General features: G+C 40.3%; 1 protein-coding gene across 1 annotated transcript; it reads left to right on the forward strand.

Moving 5' to 3' along the window:
• On the forward strand, nt 12,473–14,176 carry LOC18776138 (anthranilate N-benzoyltransferase protein 1). The gene has a single exon (XM_007210091.2). It carries the CDS (start codon nt 12,583–12,585, stop codon nt 13,957–13,959), a length of 1,377 nt encoding a protein of 458 aa, XP_007210153.1. The 5' UTR covers nt 12,473–12,582; the 3' UTR covers nt 13,960–14,176.

Genomic DNA, 20,043 nt, shown 5'->3' on the forward strand with positions numbered 1-20,043 from the left:
CATGCCTTGACAAGATGCATGGTGATGCCTTTCAAGTCTCAACACATTCATTTATGGTGAGGAGCACTTAGACTTACAATCACATCTTCTTTTGTAATGGAGCATATGCTATGATATATTGGAAGTGGGCTAGCAAGCAAGCAAAGGCCCCCAAAATTTATGGAACTATGCTTGACCAAATCATATTTGCCTACATTGGAAATACCTGTCGAAATGGGTAGGCTAGTTATGATGAGAACTTTTGACCCTCACACCAGCTAATGGGGAATACAAGCTATGGAATCTGGTACATTTTCTTACAATTAAATATGTCCTCGTGATGCACATCAGCTTCCAGCTAAGTTCCGTGCATTCTGAGACTTCTTTTATGATTGGCTATTTTACAACTATATCGCATTGTGGTGTTGATAAATCTTCTCTTCATAATCATGCTGCCTGCCAAACTTGAGGGCTCAAATGTGTTCTTTAACCTACTCATCATCATCACCAAACACAAACTCTTCTTTTTTCTTCAGTAAATGTGATCGAATCTTTCTATTGAACCCTAAACCAAGGGCCATACAAAAAGTGCATTATATTATTACAGTAAATCCCAGAGTAGCGCCATGTCCATGTTGGACCAAATAATGGACTCTATAATTTATGGCAAAAAGTCACTTTTGGTTCTTATAGTTTGCCACTTCTATCACTTTGGTCCTTATCGATTCAATTTGGATGGGGTGTCTTGATAAATTTTGTGGGGAGAGAAAGAGAGGGAGGAAGGAAGTGGAGAGAAAGGGAGGGAGGCGGTGGTGTGATGCATTTTGGTGGTTAGTTGGAAGTCCGACGATGGAGTCTTGGACCTTGACGATGCTCTAGGTTTGATGGACAAGGCTGTGGAGATTTTTTTTATTATTTTTTTTCCATCGTCATGGACAAGACGATGCTCTATGCGGTGGGAAAAAAAATTTCTTTTTAATTTTAAGATTTTACTTTTTTTTAAATATTTGTCTTTAATATTTATTTTTAAAATGAATTAATTTTTAATAATTTGTGAACTGAATTGCCCCTCTACAACTAACATGAGTTATAAAAAAATTTGACAGAAATTGAATATTGTCCTTGAATTGCTTCAAATTGAAACCACAAAGACAAAATTGACCAAATTGAAACGACATGGACCAAAGTAGTAAAAGTGGCAAACTACAGAGACCAAAAGTGACTTTTTGTCATAATTTATTCAAGTGGCATATACAAGAAAAAAAAAATCATTCATGTGAATGCAGCTTTTAAAGCATTGTCGGTGTCCCTCAAATTAAGTTGATTAAGTGAGCACTTATGCCAAGTTGATGTTGGATAGATGGATGCAATGTAACACGAAAAGAAAAACATGGGTAAACCCTATAATAAGTAAGTTGAAATCCGCAAAGGGCTTGTAACTGAAATGGTTAAAAGCATTTATCTCTACATCTGAGGTCTTAAGTTTGGCTCCCCCTTTCTCAAATATCGCTTGACAAGACCCGACCCAAATTTCGCTTTGGAATTCGAGCCAGACCCTGTACGTGTCCGACACCTGGGGGATGTCGGGCACGAATGACTTAATTGCCCTCCCTTATAAAGTACGATAAAATAACAAGGTTGACTCCTACCGAAAAATCGGCAGAGTCTCCCTTGTAAATTGGATCAATACCAAAACATTTACACCTGCCAAACAAGTATATATACACAACCAACTGCCAGCATACGTATATATACATTCCAACAGTTACATTCTAATTCTAGGGCAAATTATCAGAGCGACTACTAAGAATTTACAAAGGAGTCAATCCTTTTACAAAACAAAAAGTCCTACATCAAAAGGAAAGCGCGGAAGGTGAAAAACGGCCCAGTGGTGGATCCCTGTGCACTCCTACTGCTTGGGGGCGCAAAACATTAAAAAGGGTGAGTGGACCCAAAAACAAAATTTAGAAAACTACAGATGAACATACTAACCCCACTGTAAAAACAGTTGTACAAACTAAATTATTCTCTTTATTACTGAAATCAATGCACTCATATAATTATACATATATATGCCAATCATACTCATGGTTAACATTAATTCCTTAAAAGCGTTGAAAACAGTTTAAAACTACCACCTAGCTGTACCCCTTATTTCCGTCAATTCCTAATATCCGTCAATTCCTCGCATCACCATGAGTGATACGTACTCGCAGGTCTCAGTGACACAAGGTCAGTCCGAGCCGCAACTCGCAGGATTCAGGGGACTGTAGTCAGCCTGATCCGCATTACTCGCTCCACACGAGTTCGAGTACCAAAGAACTCGTGGGGCAACTGTCAAGCATGCTGACTAAACCGAAGGCAACCAATAAAATTCGAAGGCAACATTTAATGTGAAGGCAACTTATTTACCGAAGGCAACATCTGTATATCTGGGTACCTAAGGTGGTTTAGGAAAATATAAAGTTTTTGAAGAAAATCTATTAAATAACTGAATTTCTGTAAACTCTAAAATTCTGCTGCCATTTATCTGACAATCTGATAATTCACTAGAATTTCTTTTCCTATATCCTTTAAAGGAGATTCCACTCGGCAGCATGCAAAACAAAATATTTAAAAGCATATAACAGCTTATATAACACTAATTCTTGAATAAAACTTATTCAAGATCAAATACTGTAACTGAACTGCTTAAATTCATTTATAAAAACAAAGAGTCCACTCACAGATGGTCCGTGCTCGCTAGACCTCTTGCAGGTCTCTCCTTCGGGTCAACTGGTGCCCGGGTGCCTGATTCAATGACCATAATATTCTATTAGTACAATACTCAATATAGTATTCATTTAAAAACCCTGACCCCTGGCTCTAGAAGTACGTGTGTCAGATTAAAATTGTTCCTATGCCCAAAAAAGTTTTCATTCCACTTGGAATAGTTTAGTAGTATATTGGGACTCAAAAAGCGCTAAAGTCCTAAAAAGTCAACACTGGACTCCGCGGGTCCACAACCTCAAAATTATGATCCGGAAGCCTCTAGAAGTTCCAATATACCTAGGACACATGTCCCGAGGGTTTGATCTCAATCGGACGATCGAATTGATCACGATCGTACAATCGCATGATTACTAAACCCTAGCCCTAGGGTTCGCGATTTCGGAGTATCTGGAACTCCGATTCACAATCCGTCAAATCCTAAATGATCCCGGAATAGTCTAAATTAACATATCTGAAAATGATTATGATCCAACGGCTCAACAGTATTGAACCTGAAAATCGTACAATATGTAAAAATCCATTCGAGGCTCAAACAATATCTAAATTGAGATCCGCGAATTCCTACGCGCTCGTGACAACACGAGGATCATTCTAGGACTGAAAGTGAGCTCCACTAAACTGCCCACGCGCCGCCACACGCTCCGGCAGCGCGTGGGTGGCTTGATAAATTTCTGGCGGTCGGAAAATCACCAAACCGCTAGCCCAAACTCCTGTCCTAGGTAAAACACCCTATGTGGAACCACTTTTGTTCTTAGATTTACCCCAAAAACTGGCTAGAACTGGCCGGAATTGCACCCTCATAACCGGCTGAAACCTAGATTGAAAATCGAACAATCTACGCTTGTAGTTTCTGAAATCCTAACCAACTAGCAGCTAGAGCATGAAAAATAGCTAGAAAACCATACCTCACTCGTCCAATTTGGTGGCCGAATGACGGAGATCGAAGGGTAGGAAGTTCTGTCAAAACCGGCGACTTTCCTTCGAGTTTTCCGGCGACTTCACGGCGGCTGGTGGCGGAAAATGGTCGGGGCTTGAAGACGGAATCGAGTTGGTCCTTTTGGCACCGACGGCAGGGGCAGGGGTAGTCGTTGGCGGAAGCTCTGGCGGTTTGAAGGTGACGGCTGGAGAAATTTCGAAGGGGAGGAGGGTTCTGCGCGACAGGAGAGAGAAAGGAGGGTTTAAAATCCTGATTTCCCAAATTACCATTTTGCCCTTCTACGTATTTTGACTGTATTTTCTTCATTAAAGCTCCAATTCAAGCCCACTTCATGTCTACAAACTCGTTTCATCGTGCTCTACGCAACGGTGTGTGTGGAAGTGTCAAATTCCTTCCTGGTCAAAAAGTCAACTTTTCTTTAATAAATTATTTCAAGGGCAAAATTATTTTTTCCTCTTAATAAATTAATAAATAAATATTAATTTAGGTTTGGGTTATTATAGCGCTTCTATATAAACCAAAAATAAAAGAGAGTTGAGAGAAACCTCTAAAATCACTTAAAATACTTTGAAAGTTGAGAGAAACCTCTAAGGGCTTGGCTTGGACAGCCTTGGTCATAATAATCCCATGTTTGTTTCACATGGTTCAAATCTTAAATGGGATTATTAATACTGGGCCCCATCAAAAACACCTCCTTAGGTGTTCTTACGAAAGCCTGTGTGGAAAGGGGGGGACAAATTGTCCTAAGCCCTTCGCTAGCGAGCAACGTCTCTTGCAGCATCGATGTGCTCTTTCCCTCAACTAACAACATCACCTGCAACCAGCCACAACCAACAACCACCAAGAGCCAACATACCCACCCGCCACCACTACTTTCTATCTCCTCCAGCCACAACCCAGATTCACCATATGCCGTACTTGTTTGTACAAATTTCTCTAGGGAGAATATTTGCGAATCATTATTCTCTCTCATACGCTCCCTTGCTAGATTCCATGTAAGATAAATGGTGGTCAACGGAGAACCACGATTGTAATGGTGACCAATGGCCCTTCAATGCCTAAGTCAATAATATGGTATGAGAAGATGTAGATAATAAAGAAAGGATGAAGATATTTCTCTACAGTAGAGATATGTGGATTGGAAGTTGAGAAGGTAAGAGAGGTGGCGACAGCCTAAGCTGGTCAGCCACGAGTATGAGAGCAGGGGATGATTTCGGCTAGAGAGAGAGAGAGAGAGAGAGAGAGAGAGAGAGAGAGAGAGTAATGTAGGGATTTTTATGAGTTAGGAAGAGTTTAGAATTACCTTCTTTGTCTTCTCCTTCTGTTTAAATATCCTTCCGTCTCTGTAACCTCTTCTTTTCCATTTAAGGAGGGAATAATTCTCTTTAAAGAGAATTATTCATTTCTTGAATAATTTGATTGAGGAAATTTATGGAATTTATTCCCTCAACTTAAATAGGTAACTTCCTCATTAAATATATTATTAAACCTTATTTATTAGTTTGAATAATATATTTCTAGGGTTAGCCTTTTTTCCACGTAGCACATTTTGATTGGACGTTGGATTTATTTGCTCCCACAAATGCCCCATCCCCCCAGCCTCTGCATGTCACATATGGGGCATGTAGGAGATGTGAAATACTCGTGGGGCTTTCCAACTACACTTGAGCTACTTTTGAAAGTTGGGCTCCTGTCTGGAGGAGGCTTTTGAGATTCCTTCTTTGAGTTGGGGCCAATCGCGGGATTGGGCAAGCATTTATGCTATGTTGAGGTTAGTTTAGATCATGTAGCTATTGAGCTGGCCAACCGGTGTAATGTTTTGCTATAGTATGTCTTGAACTGCTGCTTTGCTTTACTCACATATCCAATAGTTTTATTATATGTGAATTCTTGTGACTAACTAACTTCTATCTTCTGCTTGCAGTTGACGAGATTAGTAAAAGATTTGATCTTGTGTCTGTCATGGCCTAAGTTCACCAAGCCATGAAAGCAGGAAGGTATTCTACCCCTAGCTAGAGATGTTGAAAGATGGAAACATCATGATCCTGGCTCGAATGATCAACTCGATGAAAGGGATGAGTCTTTAGCCGGCTTGTCTGGAAAAAGGAAGTATGTTCCTGAGGGAATGGGATACTTCATTCTACCCTATTAGTGATGAAAGGGTTGAGCTGCTTTTTTTTTTTTTTTTTCTTTCTTCAAAGGAGTCTCCTACTTAAGGTGAGTAGGATACAATAAAAAACATAGATGCAGCCAAGAAGCAGATAACCGATAAGGCTGGAGTCAACGGGGATGCGGCTAAGGAGAGTCTTCTGCTTAAGGTGAACAGGATACCCTCACGAACATAAATCCAACTGAGAAGCAGGTAGTCTATGTGGTTAAAGTCGACGAGCATGTGGCTGAGGAGAATGTAGCTGACTAGTAGAAAAGGAGAGTCTCTTGCTAAAGTCTCAAAGTAGATGAAGACTTTGTCTTCTTTGTAGCTTTATTCTTCTTTAAGCATTGGTCTCGGTTGACCACTATATATGTTCTTTTGAACTTGGGTATGTCGGCCGTTTGTTAATATATTTGAACTTATAGATCTGTTGATAGTATGTTCTTTGTTGAGTTTTTGGCTTCCTAACTGCCTAACTGGTCTACTTGTGCGGCATGCTGACACTTGAATAGAAGGGTTGTGAGTTGTCGCTAAAGTGGATTTGTTGGCCGCTTGGGTGGGCAACTGTAGCCAAAGATGTATGTTGTCGCTTTGATGGACTTGTTGGCTGCTTGGTTAGGCAGCAATAATCGGAGCTGTGCATTATTGCCTTCGTGGACCTGTCGACATTTTGGTTAGGCAGTAATAGCCAAAGCTCTGCGTTATTGCTTAGGTGGACTTGCTAGTCGCTTGGTTGAACAACTATAGCCGGAGTGTTGAGTTGCCTTTTAGGTGGACCTGTTGGTCGCTTGGTTGGATAGAATAGTCAGAGCTGTACGCTGTCACTTAGGTAGACTTGTTGGCCGCTTGGTTGGACAACTATAGCCAGAGCGTTGAGTTGTCTCTTATGTGGACATATTGGCCACTTTGTTGGACAACTTTAGCCGGAGCGTGAGTTGCCTCTTATGTGGACCTGTTGCCACTTCGTTGGATAATTATAGCTGAAGCGTAGAGTTGCCTCTTACATGAGACCTTTTGAATTCACCTTTTTTGCGATTTGCTGACTGCGTGGCTGAGTTAACGAGTTAATCAGCCACCAAGTGAGTTACCATGTGCTTGATCTTGTGCATCTTCTAGGGCATGAATTTTTTACCCACCCTTAAGGAAATGGTGTCATCTTCTATTGAGGGGGATAAATGTTCAAAGTTTGACTTCTCGAATTTGTCTTTTTTGTGATTTGCTGACCACGTGACCGACTTGAAGGATCAAGTAGCCGTTGGTTTGAATTCTCTTGAGTAGGTTGTTGTCCTTTGCTGAGGAGTGAATATTTCTCGAACATTTCCTTGAATGAAAAAATTTCTTCCAACCGAAATGGAGTGGACTTAGTCATCTGCTTAGGATGAAGCTGCTTTTTTTTTTTTTTTTTTTTTTGTAGTAGGACATCAATTGCTACTAATAAGCTGCAACTCATACAATGACGTTTTCTCATCACTCTTCGGGCAAGTCAAGGTTAATCTTTATCTACTCGCACTTCTGATCAATGTTATCCATCTAAGGAGTGATATGACGAGGAATGATTGTCTCGGTTCCGAAGGCTAAGGAAAATGAATTTTTCCTAGTTGATTTGCGATAAGCCCATAGTCCTCTGGGAAACTTGTTTACCCATTTTCCTTTGGCACCTTCTAATCTCTTCTTCAGGCAGGCGGTCACAAATTGGTTGGAGACTTGTGTTTGATTGTTGCCTTGTAGATATCTCGGAGTTGATAAATATTGCTTTATACCATACTTTGCGAAGAATCTAGTGATTTACTTTCTAATGATCTGTGATACGTTGTCACTTACCAGGGACAATGGACAGCTAAAGCGACGATGATGTTCTTCCAGATGAATTGTTCCACAACAGAGTCTTTATTAGAGGAAAGAGTTTTAACCTCTATCCATTAAGTAAAGTAGTCGGTGGCAACAATTATCATTTTCTTCTTGATAGATGCTGGTGGCATGGGACCCACTAAGTCAATGGCCCATTGCATGAATGGTCATGGGTTGTTTTGTGGGTGGTAAACTTTTTCGGGTAGACCAGGAACTAGCTTATATCATTGGCATTGATCACATCTTTTGACATACTCCTTGAAATCGTGGCTTATGGTAGGCTAGAAGTAGCCTATGCTTAGGGCTTTTGGGCGAGTGACTTGCCCCTAGAGTGATTTCCACATTTGCCATCATGAATCTTGAAGAGCACCTTAAAAGTTTGAGGGTACTTTATGCATGTGAGATGAGGCCCAAAATATGATTTACGAACAAGCTCGTTGTCCTGCACGTAGTATCTTACGACATTATACTAGATATTTGTAGCCTCAGACTTCTCTTTTGGCAAATTTTCATTCACAAAGTAGTTGATGATAAGGTCTTGCCAATTGGGATCCTCATTGATCTGTATCAAGTCTGTCTGCTCTACCTTTTCAATACTTGGCTGATCAAGGTGCTCGACTGGGATTGAGCTTCTGAATTTGGGTGTGCAACGCTGTTCTTAGGCTTGCCAGCTGCATGACTGTTCTCTACTCAGGGAACTTGCTAGATAGTGAAGGTCAAAAATTCCTTTAAAAGTTCTTGAACTTTGCTGAGGTATTGGATCATTCTTGGGTGTTTTGCTGTGTACACCACTGAGGCTTGATTAGTGATACGTTAGGACTCTACATAGATGGCTAGCCTTTTGATCGACAATTCTTTTGCTAAGCACAGTTCAGCAAGCAATTCCTAGTACTCTACTTCGTTGTTTGAAGTTGAGAAGCCAAGTATAATGGCTTACTCCAACATATTTCTGCTTGAGGTGACTATGAAGACGCCTACTCCAACTCCCATATGATTTGATTCTCCATCTACCGCAACTACCACATGTCTTTGGGTTGGTCAGGTTCGGCAGATGATCTCTCTTCTGCTCTTGAACTTTTCTTGTTTCTGTTGACCAACTTCCCTTCTTCGGCTAAGGCACGAGCCAATATGCTTTTTTCTTTCTGGCTTGTTAGGTTCAAGATCTATATTTTTGACGTCTTCTTCGGGCCTCCGTCCTTGTTCGGGAGAAGTTTCCGAGCGAACTCTTTCCTCTCAATCTTGGTTCTTTAATTGCTATTGAGGAGTGGTTATTTCTTTTTCTTTCTAGTCTGCTAAACTCACAGGAATGAACTCCATAATCTCCTCTGTCGATTTTTCCCCTTCCCGATCTGCTAGACTTAAGGAATGAATTGGGCTTGTTTGTTTTCTTTCAGCTCTTAGGCTGATCATCTTTTTGCCATTACCTAATTGATGTTCATTTGCCCGACTTCGCCTCTCGAAATTAGGTAGCGTACCTTCTCATGTGTAGCAGATGTGATTGCATCGATCTTGCAAATCCATGATCTGCCCAAAATGCCATTGTAGAGGGAGATTGTGAAGATGATCATAAAGGTTTTCAAGTTGATCACCAGAGGAGAATAGACATCTAGATCTATTGTCCTCACGGTAATTGAAGTTGCACCATTGAAGTTGGTTAGTGACTTGGTAGACGTGCTGATGTTGTTCTCCATGCCCATCTGTTGGACAACCGAAAGTTACAGTATCTTAGTAGTATTACCTTCAACTATGGCTTGTGCAACTTGGATGTTGATGACTAAGGCATCATTATGTGGCAGATCAAGCCCGAACAAGTCTTTCTTCTGGAAGCTGGTCATAAGATAGTCTTCTACCAATCGAACGCTGGTTAGTTATTGGGAGATTACAGTAGCCTGCTTGATCTTCCTATTTTTCTCCTTACTGGTCATCCTAGACTCCTCAGAGTCAGCTCAGATAGTGTTGATTCTTATGACCTTCTGTGGAGGTTCCTTGGTAGCATCATGATCCTCGATTTGTTGAAAAGCTTTCTTATGAGCCCAAACGAGTGTGAACATTGGTCTGCAAGCGTAATCTCAAACGAACGCTTGTCCTGCTCTGGTCACGATCCTTTGCGGATGTCTATGACTCGTCAGCTTGCTGATCTACATGTTACTGCCTTGCGCCTAGCCTATGGTTCCTGCACGATCTTTATGGGACCTCTCGAATCGCTTGCCTATACACTCGCCAGCCTTTCTTCCTCACCGACTGGTCTAAATTCGCAGTCGTAGATCAAGTCAATCTTCCTGAGTAGCTGATCGACCTAGTTATTTTTGTCCTCAAACCTCTTGGTGAACTCGTCAACCTTGTTATTGAGATCTGCTTGGCTGCTCGGGTAGGCAAAAGAGAATTGTGTGGAGCCAAGTTGATGATGACCTAGGGTTTCTCCAGTGGCGCGAATAGGTTCAACACTTAAAGGTTGTGGCAGCAAAGGTGGATGTGGCGACACTTGCTCCAAAACTGGTCCAAGCAGGGCAGCGGTGGCGGCGATACCATGGGGACTTGGTGCCGCGAGAGAGTTCGTGGCCGCCGTCTTGCACCTCGTAGTGACACTTTTCACCATGGTTGTTCGAATGCTTAAAATAGATTTGATAAATGGAAGGAAACGGATTTCCTTATTGAAATTTGTGAACGCTTCACTTTGAGTATATTTCGAGGTTCTCAATGAAAGCACCAAAATATTTGTGCAAATTTCTCACGGGAGAATATTCGCGGATGATTCTTCTCTCTCATATGTTTCCCTACTAGATTAATTGTAAGACAAAGAGCGGTCAATGGAGGACCATTGGTGTGGTGGTAGTTAAGGGCTCTCCTATGCCAAAGTCAGTAATATGGTCTAGGAAAATGCAAATAATACTAAAAGAATGGAGATATTTCTGTACGGGTGAATATGTGGCTTGGGAACCAAGTAGGTAAGAGAGGTAGCGACAGCCTGAGCTGGTCAGCCACGAGTATGAGAGCAGGGGAGGATTTTAGCTAGAGAGAGAGTAATTTTAGGGATTTTATCCTTCCATCTTTGTAACCTCTTCTTTTTCCATTTTTTTTAAAGTACAAGCAATAGTCTAAATTACAGCGAAGGAGGATTTCTCACGCACACACACACACACAACTATGATGTCATGGGAGTTTGAACCTGAGACCTCTAGTATGCAAGTCAAGGCCCTTTTCCACTAGGCTAGACCCCGTTGGCAAAAAAAAAAATAATTTGATTGAGGGAAAAGAGAATTATTCATTTCTTGAATAATTTGATTGAGGGAATTTATGGAATTGATTCCCTAAACTTAAATAGGTAACTTCCCTACTAAATATATTATTAAACCTGATTTATGGTTTATATAATATATTTCTAGGGTTAGTTTCTTTTTCACGTGACGCCTTCTGATTGGATGTGGTATTTATTTGCTCCCACAATACCCATTCCATCATCGTCCCAATAAGCCATAAACCGTTCGAAATTCAAAGAAAAAAACACCACACAAACTCACTGCATCATTGTCCCAGTCTTCCTCGACCCTAGTAACATCGATGTGCCCCTCTCCCTCAACTTCTTTTCTATACCCCTCTTTGGAAATCCAAAAAAAAAAAAACATTTGTATAACAAAATAGAACATAAATGATTTCAATTTTGGCTAAGAAAAGAACGAAACATGACTTTTTTGGGGTTTGGGGAAGGGATTTTTGAGATGATGATGTCGAATTTAAGGGTAGGAAAGGGTGGTGGCGGCTTGGGTTCTTTGCTGGGCAGAGGAGGAGATGAATTTTATTTATTTTATAATCTTTTTGTTATTTTATAATTCATTTTTAATGTTATATATATATATATATTTTAAAAGTGTTTATTAATATTTTAATATATTTAAATTTAGTCCAAACCAATCATATACCAAACGCAAGATAAGTGTTATTCAACTTAAGCTAAGCCAAGCCAATCCAAAACAATCCCTAAACATAGTCCAGGCCAAGACAGTCTAGCGTAAAAAACGACCCCTAAGATTACTTGAAATACTCTTTTTTTATTTATTTATCATAAATAACACGAGGGGTCCCCACACCCGAAGGGTGGGATTAATCCCAACTCGGAATTCGACTTACCTCTAGCCACAAAGTGCTTCTAACGTAACAAAGTACTTTTTTTTTTTTGGTTACGTTGAGAGGAAAGAAATCCATTGAGTTTCGAACCTAAGTGTCAAGCAGGGGGAAGAAGGAGGTCATCATTGTGGTACCTGCTCTCGACATAACAAAGTACTTTAAATACTTCAAAACATAACATTATGGGCTCAAAACGAACACTAAAACTCAAAATTTCAAAAACTCGATTTTGCCTCTTTTAAGCTTGTGCATGTCAGCTGCTTAATAAACTTAACCACAATCTATAATATCATACGTACATTAACACCAACTCCAATAAATATATATATATTTTCATTCTATTTCATATAAGTGATATAAGGGGAAAATTGTTCCATGGAAATTCATTCAAGTGCGGAAGAAAGTTAATGAAAACAAAACAAGTCATATAATAATATATAGGGTGGGAAAATGGTAGATCTTTAGTTTAAATCTTTATTGTATGTAAAAAAGAAAAATAAAACAGTAAACCTGTGTCAACTTCGGTTATTTTGTTATTTCTAAAATACTTATAGCCCCTTACGTATTATATATAGGTTATGTTGATGGATCTTTTGGTAGTATCCTAGCAACATTGAGTCATGCTTGTCTCCATTACAAGCTATAAATATGCTGATGAGGAGGGATTTATTCATTGCCATAGAGAGAGAGAGAGAGAGAGAGAGAGAGAGAGAGAGACAGAGGAAAAAGAAATAGAGTTGTTTCAAAAGCAACCCAGCTAAAATATTTTGTAATGGGATCAGAGGCTCATTTTGAGGTGAATTTCACCACAAAATTTATTGTCAAACCTACAAATCCAATGGTGGATCACCCTCATATCCTGAGTCTCTCAAACCTTGACTTGCTCTCTGGCCGGTTTCCAGTCTCATACTTCTATTTCTATCCCAACAAACCACATGATCTTCATGCTGCCACCGACTTCTCCTCCATCATTGAGTCCCTCAATACCTCCCTTGCCAGTACTCTCAACTCTTACTACCCATTCGCCGGTCGAATCGTTCCAAACCAGCATACGAACGAGCCCGAAATCATGTGTGACAACTCCGGTGTCCTAGTTGTGGAAGCTCATGCCAACATTCCTTTGAAAGAACTAAATTTCTACGATCTTGATCAATCTCTTAAAAGCAATAAGCTGGCCTCCATCAGCCCCGACTTCCCTTTTCAAATTCAAGTCACGTTATATACATGTGGAGGCGTTTCAATTACGTTCACTTTTGACCATGCACTTGGGGATGCCACTAGCTTTGGTAACTTTCTTCTCTCATGGTCCGAAATAGCGCGAAAGAAGCCCGTTTCATGTGTGCCGGATCACCGGAGAAATCTGCACCTTCGTGCACGCTGCCCTCCTAGCTATCACTCTTCCTTGGACCAAAGTTTTGTCAAGTGCACCATGGAAGAGATCATGAATATCCCAACAGCCAAAACCTTGATTAAGCGCCTTTATTACATCGAAGATTCGAGCATTAAACATCTGCAGAGTCTTGCATCAAGAAATGGTAAGAGGAGAACAAAAATTGAGGCAGTCTCAGCTTATATATGGAAAACTATGGTTACTGCCATTGATACAAAATCCCATGGAATGTGCAAGATGGGTTGGTTAGTAGATGGACGGTCTAGGATGCATAAGAAAGAAAACCAGATAAATCCCATGTCAAATTACATTGGGAATGTTTTGTCTTTGGCTTTTGGAGAGGCAAGTGTGGGGGATTTGAAGCAAGGTTCAATATCAGATGTGGCTAGTATTGTTGGTGAGGCAATTTCGAAGGTAACAAATGAGGAGCATTTTCTGGACTTGATTGACTGGATTGAGTGCCATAGGCCTGGGCTTATGCTGTCCAAAGTTGTGTTGGGACAAGGAGGACCGGCACTTGTTTTGTCATCGGGAAGAAAGTTTCCAGTTGCTGAGCTGGACTTTGGGTTTGGGAGCCCAGTGCTTGGGACTGTTTGTTCCACAATAGAAAGGATTGGAGTGGCTTACATGAACCAAAGGTCAAGTGCGAAGGGGGATGGCTCATGGACCGTGTCTTCTATCTTATGGCCTGAATTAGCAGCTGCTTTGGAATCTGACTCCATTTTTCAGCCCATCACCACCACCCATCTTCAACTTTAGATTTTAGTTGTCAATTAATCCATATTTTGCTATGTGATTTTCTTACTATCTCATGAATATGTATGTAGGGGATTACATAAAACAAAATATAAAAGAGTATTGGTTGGCCTAATTATGCTACATGAGCTCTCAAATTTGGAATTTCTCTAAGATTTGATTTTCCTATTAATAACTTCATGATTTTTCTTCAGATTAAATCACTTTCTTTTCTTTTTCATGGTTTTCTAAAATTTTAGGACCTATTTTTCCATATGAAAAAGGGAGTTGATTTTCTCATTCCCCTTTTGTTCACTTACACTCCCTTTTATTTATTTATTTTTTTAATCAAATTTTTTTTCTTTCTCTTTCCTAATCTACCCTTACCCATCATTAATTTCTTTTTACTGTACTTTTATATTATTTCTTTTTCTTTATACCTAATTTTCCCACTTGCACTCTATTTTCAACAATGTTAATTATTTCTTAATCGATAAAAAAATATATATTGAAAATGGAGTGCAAGTAGGAAAATGAAGTATAAAAAAAAAATTGTAAAAGTGAAGTAAAAAGAAATTAATGCAAGGTAAGGGTATAATGGAAAAGAGGAAGAACAAAATTGATTAAAAAATAAAAGGAAATGTGAGTGGACAAAAGGGGAGTGGAAAATCAGCACCTATAAGAAAATGTATTAGATACTTTTTTGGTCACTGGGTTTGACACAAAAATTCAATTAGTCATTGAGAAAAAAATTGTGAAATAGGCGGCTCTGTCCCCATTTCCAATGTTTTATTCGACAATGCCTTCTTTTTGAAACACATTCAAAAACACCCTCTATAAAAGCTCCCTATTGGTTCCGCATCACCTTTTTTTTTTTTTTTTTTAATCACTTTCTTGTTGTGTAAAATTGGTATATGCTCTCTCTGTCTCTCTAAATTCTGCTTTCTTCTTCTTCTTCTTCTTCTTCTCTGCTTCCTCTGAAATACGACCCCAAATTGCTTTCTTCTTTTCTCTGTTATGCTCTATCTGAGATGAAACCCCAATTCTGCATCTCTTCTCTCTCACTAATTCCCAGCCCTAATTCCCAATTCTCCATGTGATTCTTTTCATGGGTCCAAAGACCCATCTTCCCCATCCACACCATTAGCCACCACAAGCACCAAACCCAATTTGTGATATTTGTTCTTGAAATGGTTGACATTGATCAACTTTAAGTTTTTGTTGGAAACCAGCAAAAAAATTCCAAGAAAGACTTGGAAAAAAAGATGATATGATGACGATAGAATAGCAATCCGGAGGCAATACAACGACAATAAGAAGGCAATACAAAAACTCTATACTCCCAACTATATAATTTTATTCCCAAGACAAACTTCAGAAAAAAGGTGATACGACAGCAATATAATTGCAATAGGGACGCAATACGACAACAATACGAAAGCAATGCAAAAACTCCATACTCCCAACTATATAACAGATAGGCAATAAAAAGGAAATACACCTGCTAAAATATGAAAAACTATGAGAGAATATTTGTTTGTGGGAATTTTCTGTGTATTCTTCTCCTTGTAGGAGGTCATATTTATAATACAACGAAACCTGAATGGGCAAGTAAATAATAAATTCCTAAATCTATTTACAGTAGGAAATCAGGAATTAAAGTAAATCAATTACAATTATAATAGGAATTCTTGGTGTGCAAGGAAAGTAAGTCAATATCCACAAGTCACGCCAACACTCCCCCTCACGTTGGTGCATAGATGTCGCCAATGCCCAACTGATCCAGTGAATTGTGGAATGCTTTACTGGAAATCGCCTTTGTTAAAATATCCGCCAATTGATCCTCGGATTTCACAAAAGGAAACTGAAACACTTTAGCCTCAAGCTTCTGTTTGATGAAGTGTCGATCCACCTCAACATGTTTAGTACGATCATGCTGAACCGGATTCTGTGCAATGGCTATAGCAGCCTTGTTGTCACAAAAGAGATTCATTGTGGATGTAGGTTTATACCCGAGTTCAATAAGCAACTTTCTTAACCAAAGAAGTTCACAAATCCCTTTAGTCATGCCTCTGAACTCGGCTTCTGCACTGGATAAAGCTACTACATTCTGTTTCTTGCTCCTCCATGTCACCAAATTACCTCCCACGAATGTGAAGTAACCCGATGTGGATTTTCTATCTGTTACATTACCTGCCCAATCTGCATCTGAATAACCATCAATATTTAGATGACCATGCTTTGAGAACATAAGTCCTTTTCCAGGTGCAGACTTCAAATATCTAAGTATCCGAAGAACTGCATTCATGTGGTCTTCACTTGGAGAGTGCATAAATTGACTGACAACGCTCACCGCATAAGCAATGTCTGGTCGAGTATGTGACAAATAGATCAATCTTCCCACTAACCTTTGGTATCTTTCTTTGTTAGTTGGAACTTGATCCGGATATTCTCCAAGATGATGATTCTGAACAATAGGAGTGTCCGCAGGTTTACAATCTAGCATTCCTGTGTCTGTCAACAAGTCTAAGACATATTTCCTTTGAGAGAGAAATATGCCTTGCTGCGATCGAGCCACCTCAATTCCCAAGAAATACTTGAGTCCACCTAGATCCTTCATCTCAAACTCCGTAGCCAGATAGTCTTGTAGCTGTGATATTTCCTGTTTATCATTCCCAGTAATAATCATATCATCAACATAGATTATTAATGCTGTTACCTTCCCTTTTTGATGTTTCAAGAACAGAGTATGATCTGAGTTGCACTGTTTGAAACCATTGTTCTTCATTGCCATGGTGAACCGTCCAAACCATGCACGTGGTGACTGTTTCAATCCATACAATGCTTTTCGTAACCTGCAAACTGTTCCAGTCTGAGTAGTATTATATCCAGGAGGAATGTCCATGTACACCTCCTCTGTGAGTTCACCATGTAGAAAAGCATTCTTTACATCAAACTGGTGTAGTGGCCAATCCAAATTAGCTGCAAGGGACAATAAGACTCTGACGGTGTTTAACTTTGCAACTGGTGCAAAAGTTTCTTCATAGTCTATACCATAGGTCTGTGTGTACCCTTTTGCCACAAGTCTTGCCTTGTATCGCTCGATAGATCCATCTGCATTGTGTTTTATAGTAAACACCCATCTACATCCGATAGTCTTTTTTCCTCGTGGTATAGTCTCTAATGTCCAAGTCTGATTTTTCTCAAGAGCTTTCATCTCCTCTTTTATAGCTTGGACCCACTTAGGATCTTTCAATGCTTCAGAGACCTTGGTTGGAATATGGATAGCAGACAACTGATGCACAAAAGCCTTGAGTGGTTCAGACAGCTTCTCAGTGGATACATGATTTGCAATTGGATACTTGGATGTCTTGCCAATATCCGGTGAATAACGGTTTGGTGGCTTCCCACGATTTTGCCTGAAAGGTAATTGATATCCAATAGTTTTATCATCTAAATGCACAAGTCTAGTAGGAGTAGTTACCTCAAGGATATTCTCAGGAGATTGGTCTGTTGGTACTGTTGAGTTAGAAGGGGGGTCTTCATCTTGTTGTTCTGTATTGTCTGTAGGTGTGGGACTCGGATCAGAAATATCTTCACATGGATCAGGTGGGTCAGGCAAGTGATCGCTATGAATGGGCGATTGGTCACTTTTCAACAGAGAGTAATCTCGTGCTCCAGACTCGGGATGATCAATCATTTCTGTACATGGGAGGATTTCTTTGTTTGCCAAGTTGCTCCAATTCTGTGCTTCACTTTGTATCTCCCCTTGAAGCGCAGAATTGGATGATGGGTCATGAAAGAACAGCTCAGATTCCAGAAAAGTCACATCCAAAGTGACATAGGTTCGTTGGGTAGGAGGGTGATAACAACGGTAACCTTTCTGATGAGTGGCATAACCCACAAAAACACAACGAAGCGCACAGGGATCAAGTTTGCTACGTTGATTTTTGTGAAGATGAACGAAAGCAACGCATCCAAAGATTCGGGGTGTGAGTACCAAAACAGAGGGCAGAGGTCTGTGTTGCGCAAGCACCTGCAAAGGAGTTTTAAAGGTCAATACACCAGAAGGCATGCGGTTGATCAGGTGAACTGCAGTGACAATAGCATCATCCCAGTGATGGCGAGGAACATGAGCGCCAATCAGAAGTGCTCGGGCGGTTTCAAGAAGATGTCGATTCTTTCGTTCAGCAACACCATTTTGTTGCGGTGTCTGAGGACAAGTCGTCTCATGGATAATTCCATGTTGTTGGAAGTAAGTCTGAAAGTCATGATTGACAAATTCTCCACCATTGTCTGAGCGAAGAATCTGGATTTGAGCATTAAATTGAGTTTTCATCTGTTTGTGGAAGGACTGAAAACGGGAAAACACCTCGTTTTTATTCTTCAGCAAATAAAGCCATGTCATCCGTGTACAATCATCGATGAATGTGACAAACCATCGAACACCAGAAGGAGCAGTGATTGGCGAAGGTCCCCAGACATCAGAGTGAATTAATGTAAATGGAGTAGTACACTTGTTCGTACTCAACGGGTAGGGCACACGGTGACTCTTGGCCAAAATACAAGTATCACATGTGAAGTCGGAGTCTTTGAAACCTGAGAATAAATCTGGTATAAGATGCTTCATATAACTAAAAGACGGATGTCCCAATCGACGATGCCACAACCAGATTTGCTTTTGTTTGCTATCAAAAGGATGTGTCACACTGTTAGCCACGCCGGGACTGAAGTCATCGACATAATATAGCCCCCCTCTCTTAGTACCACGACCAAGAATCTCCTTAGTGTGAATATCCTGAAGCAAACAAAAACTCGGGTAAATGAGTACACAACAATTCAATTGTTCAGTAAGCTGACTAACTGACAACAATTTAGTGGATAAAGATGGAACAAGTAAAGTATTAGACAGTGTGAGAGAGGATGAGAGTGCAACAGTGCCAGCCCCTGTCACAGGATAAGTAACACCATTGGCATTTGCAATACAGGTTCGTCGAGGTTGTGTAGTATTCAGAAAATCATCAGGATCAAACGTCATATGATCAGTTGCACCAGAATCAATTATCCAGCTCTTGGAATCAATCTTATCGGAAGTATGGAATCCATAACCAGTACCAGTACTGGTCATATGGCATTGTCCTCGATCTGTAAGAGTAGCCCACCAATCGGGGTAGCCATGCGATGTAAAACAAGTCTCACAAGTGTGTCTCGGATCACCACAATATGCGCAATTTGGTCCATGTGTCGGGGTCGTTAGTCTAGAAGTCATAATCTGTGCAGCGGAAGAAGCATAGGATACAGGTTGAGTAGGAATTTGGATCGGAATCTGGGCCTGAGTTGGGGCCGGAGTCGGAGTCGGAGTCGAAGTCGGGATCGGGGTCTGAATCATAGACAAAGTCGAGGTTGGGGTCATTATCGGAGTAGGGGTCGGGGTCGTCTTCGGAGTCGGGGTCAGGGTCGTCGTCGTCATAGTCGGGGTCGGGGTCGTCTTCGGAGTCGGGGTCAGGGTCGTCGTCGTCATAAAAGGATCCTGATTCTGGATCGGGTTCGGGGTCAAAGTCTGCATCTGTATGGGCGGAGCCATCTGGGCACTCAACTCAACGATGGTTGGTTGAGAATGAGAGAAGGAGTCAGTGGTGCTACCTCCATGAGGGTTGAAAAAATCATCAACCCTCATAGCGGCGGCGGGGTTTTGAAACTAGAGTCAGCAATTCCAAGATCGCCGCTCTGATACCATGCTAAAATATGAAAAACTATGAGAGAATATTTGTTTGTGGGAATTTTCTGTGTATTCTTCTCCTTGTAGGAGGTCATATTTATAATACAACGAAACCTGAATGGGCAAGTAAATAATAAATTCCTAAATCTATTTACAGTAGGAAATCAGGAATTAAAGTAAATCAATTACAATTATAATAGGAATTCTTGGTGTGCAAGGAAAGTAAGTCAATATCCACAAGTCACGCCAACAACACCATCAATAAACAGGCAATAGACAATCAATAAAATCACAATAATCATGAAATAGACAAACAATAAACATGCACCGTGAAATCCTAACTCATCATGATCATATACTTATACAAGACTAGGATACTTAATTTATAC

The sequence above is a fragment of the Prunus persica genome, chromosome G5, assembly GCF_000346465.2.
Source record: "Prunus persica cultivar Lovell chromosome G5, Prunus_persica_NCBIv2, whole genome shotgun sequence".
NCBI classification, from domain to species: domain Eukaryota; kingdom Viridiplantae; phylum Streptophyta; class Magnoliopsida; order Rosales; family Rosaceae; genus Prunus; species Prunus persica.

Excerpts from the sequence above, each read along its gene's own strand:
- LOC18776138 (XM_007210091.2), top strand. The coding sequence starts at position 12,583 with ATGGGATCAGAGGCTCATTTTGAGGTGAATTTCACCACAAAATTTATT.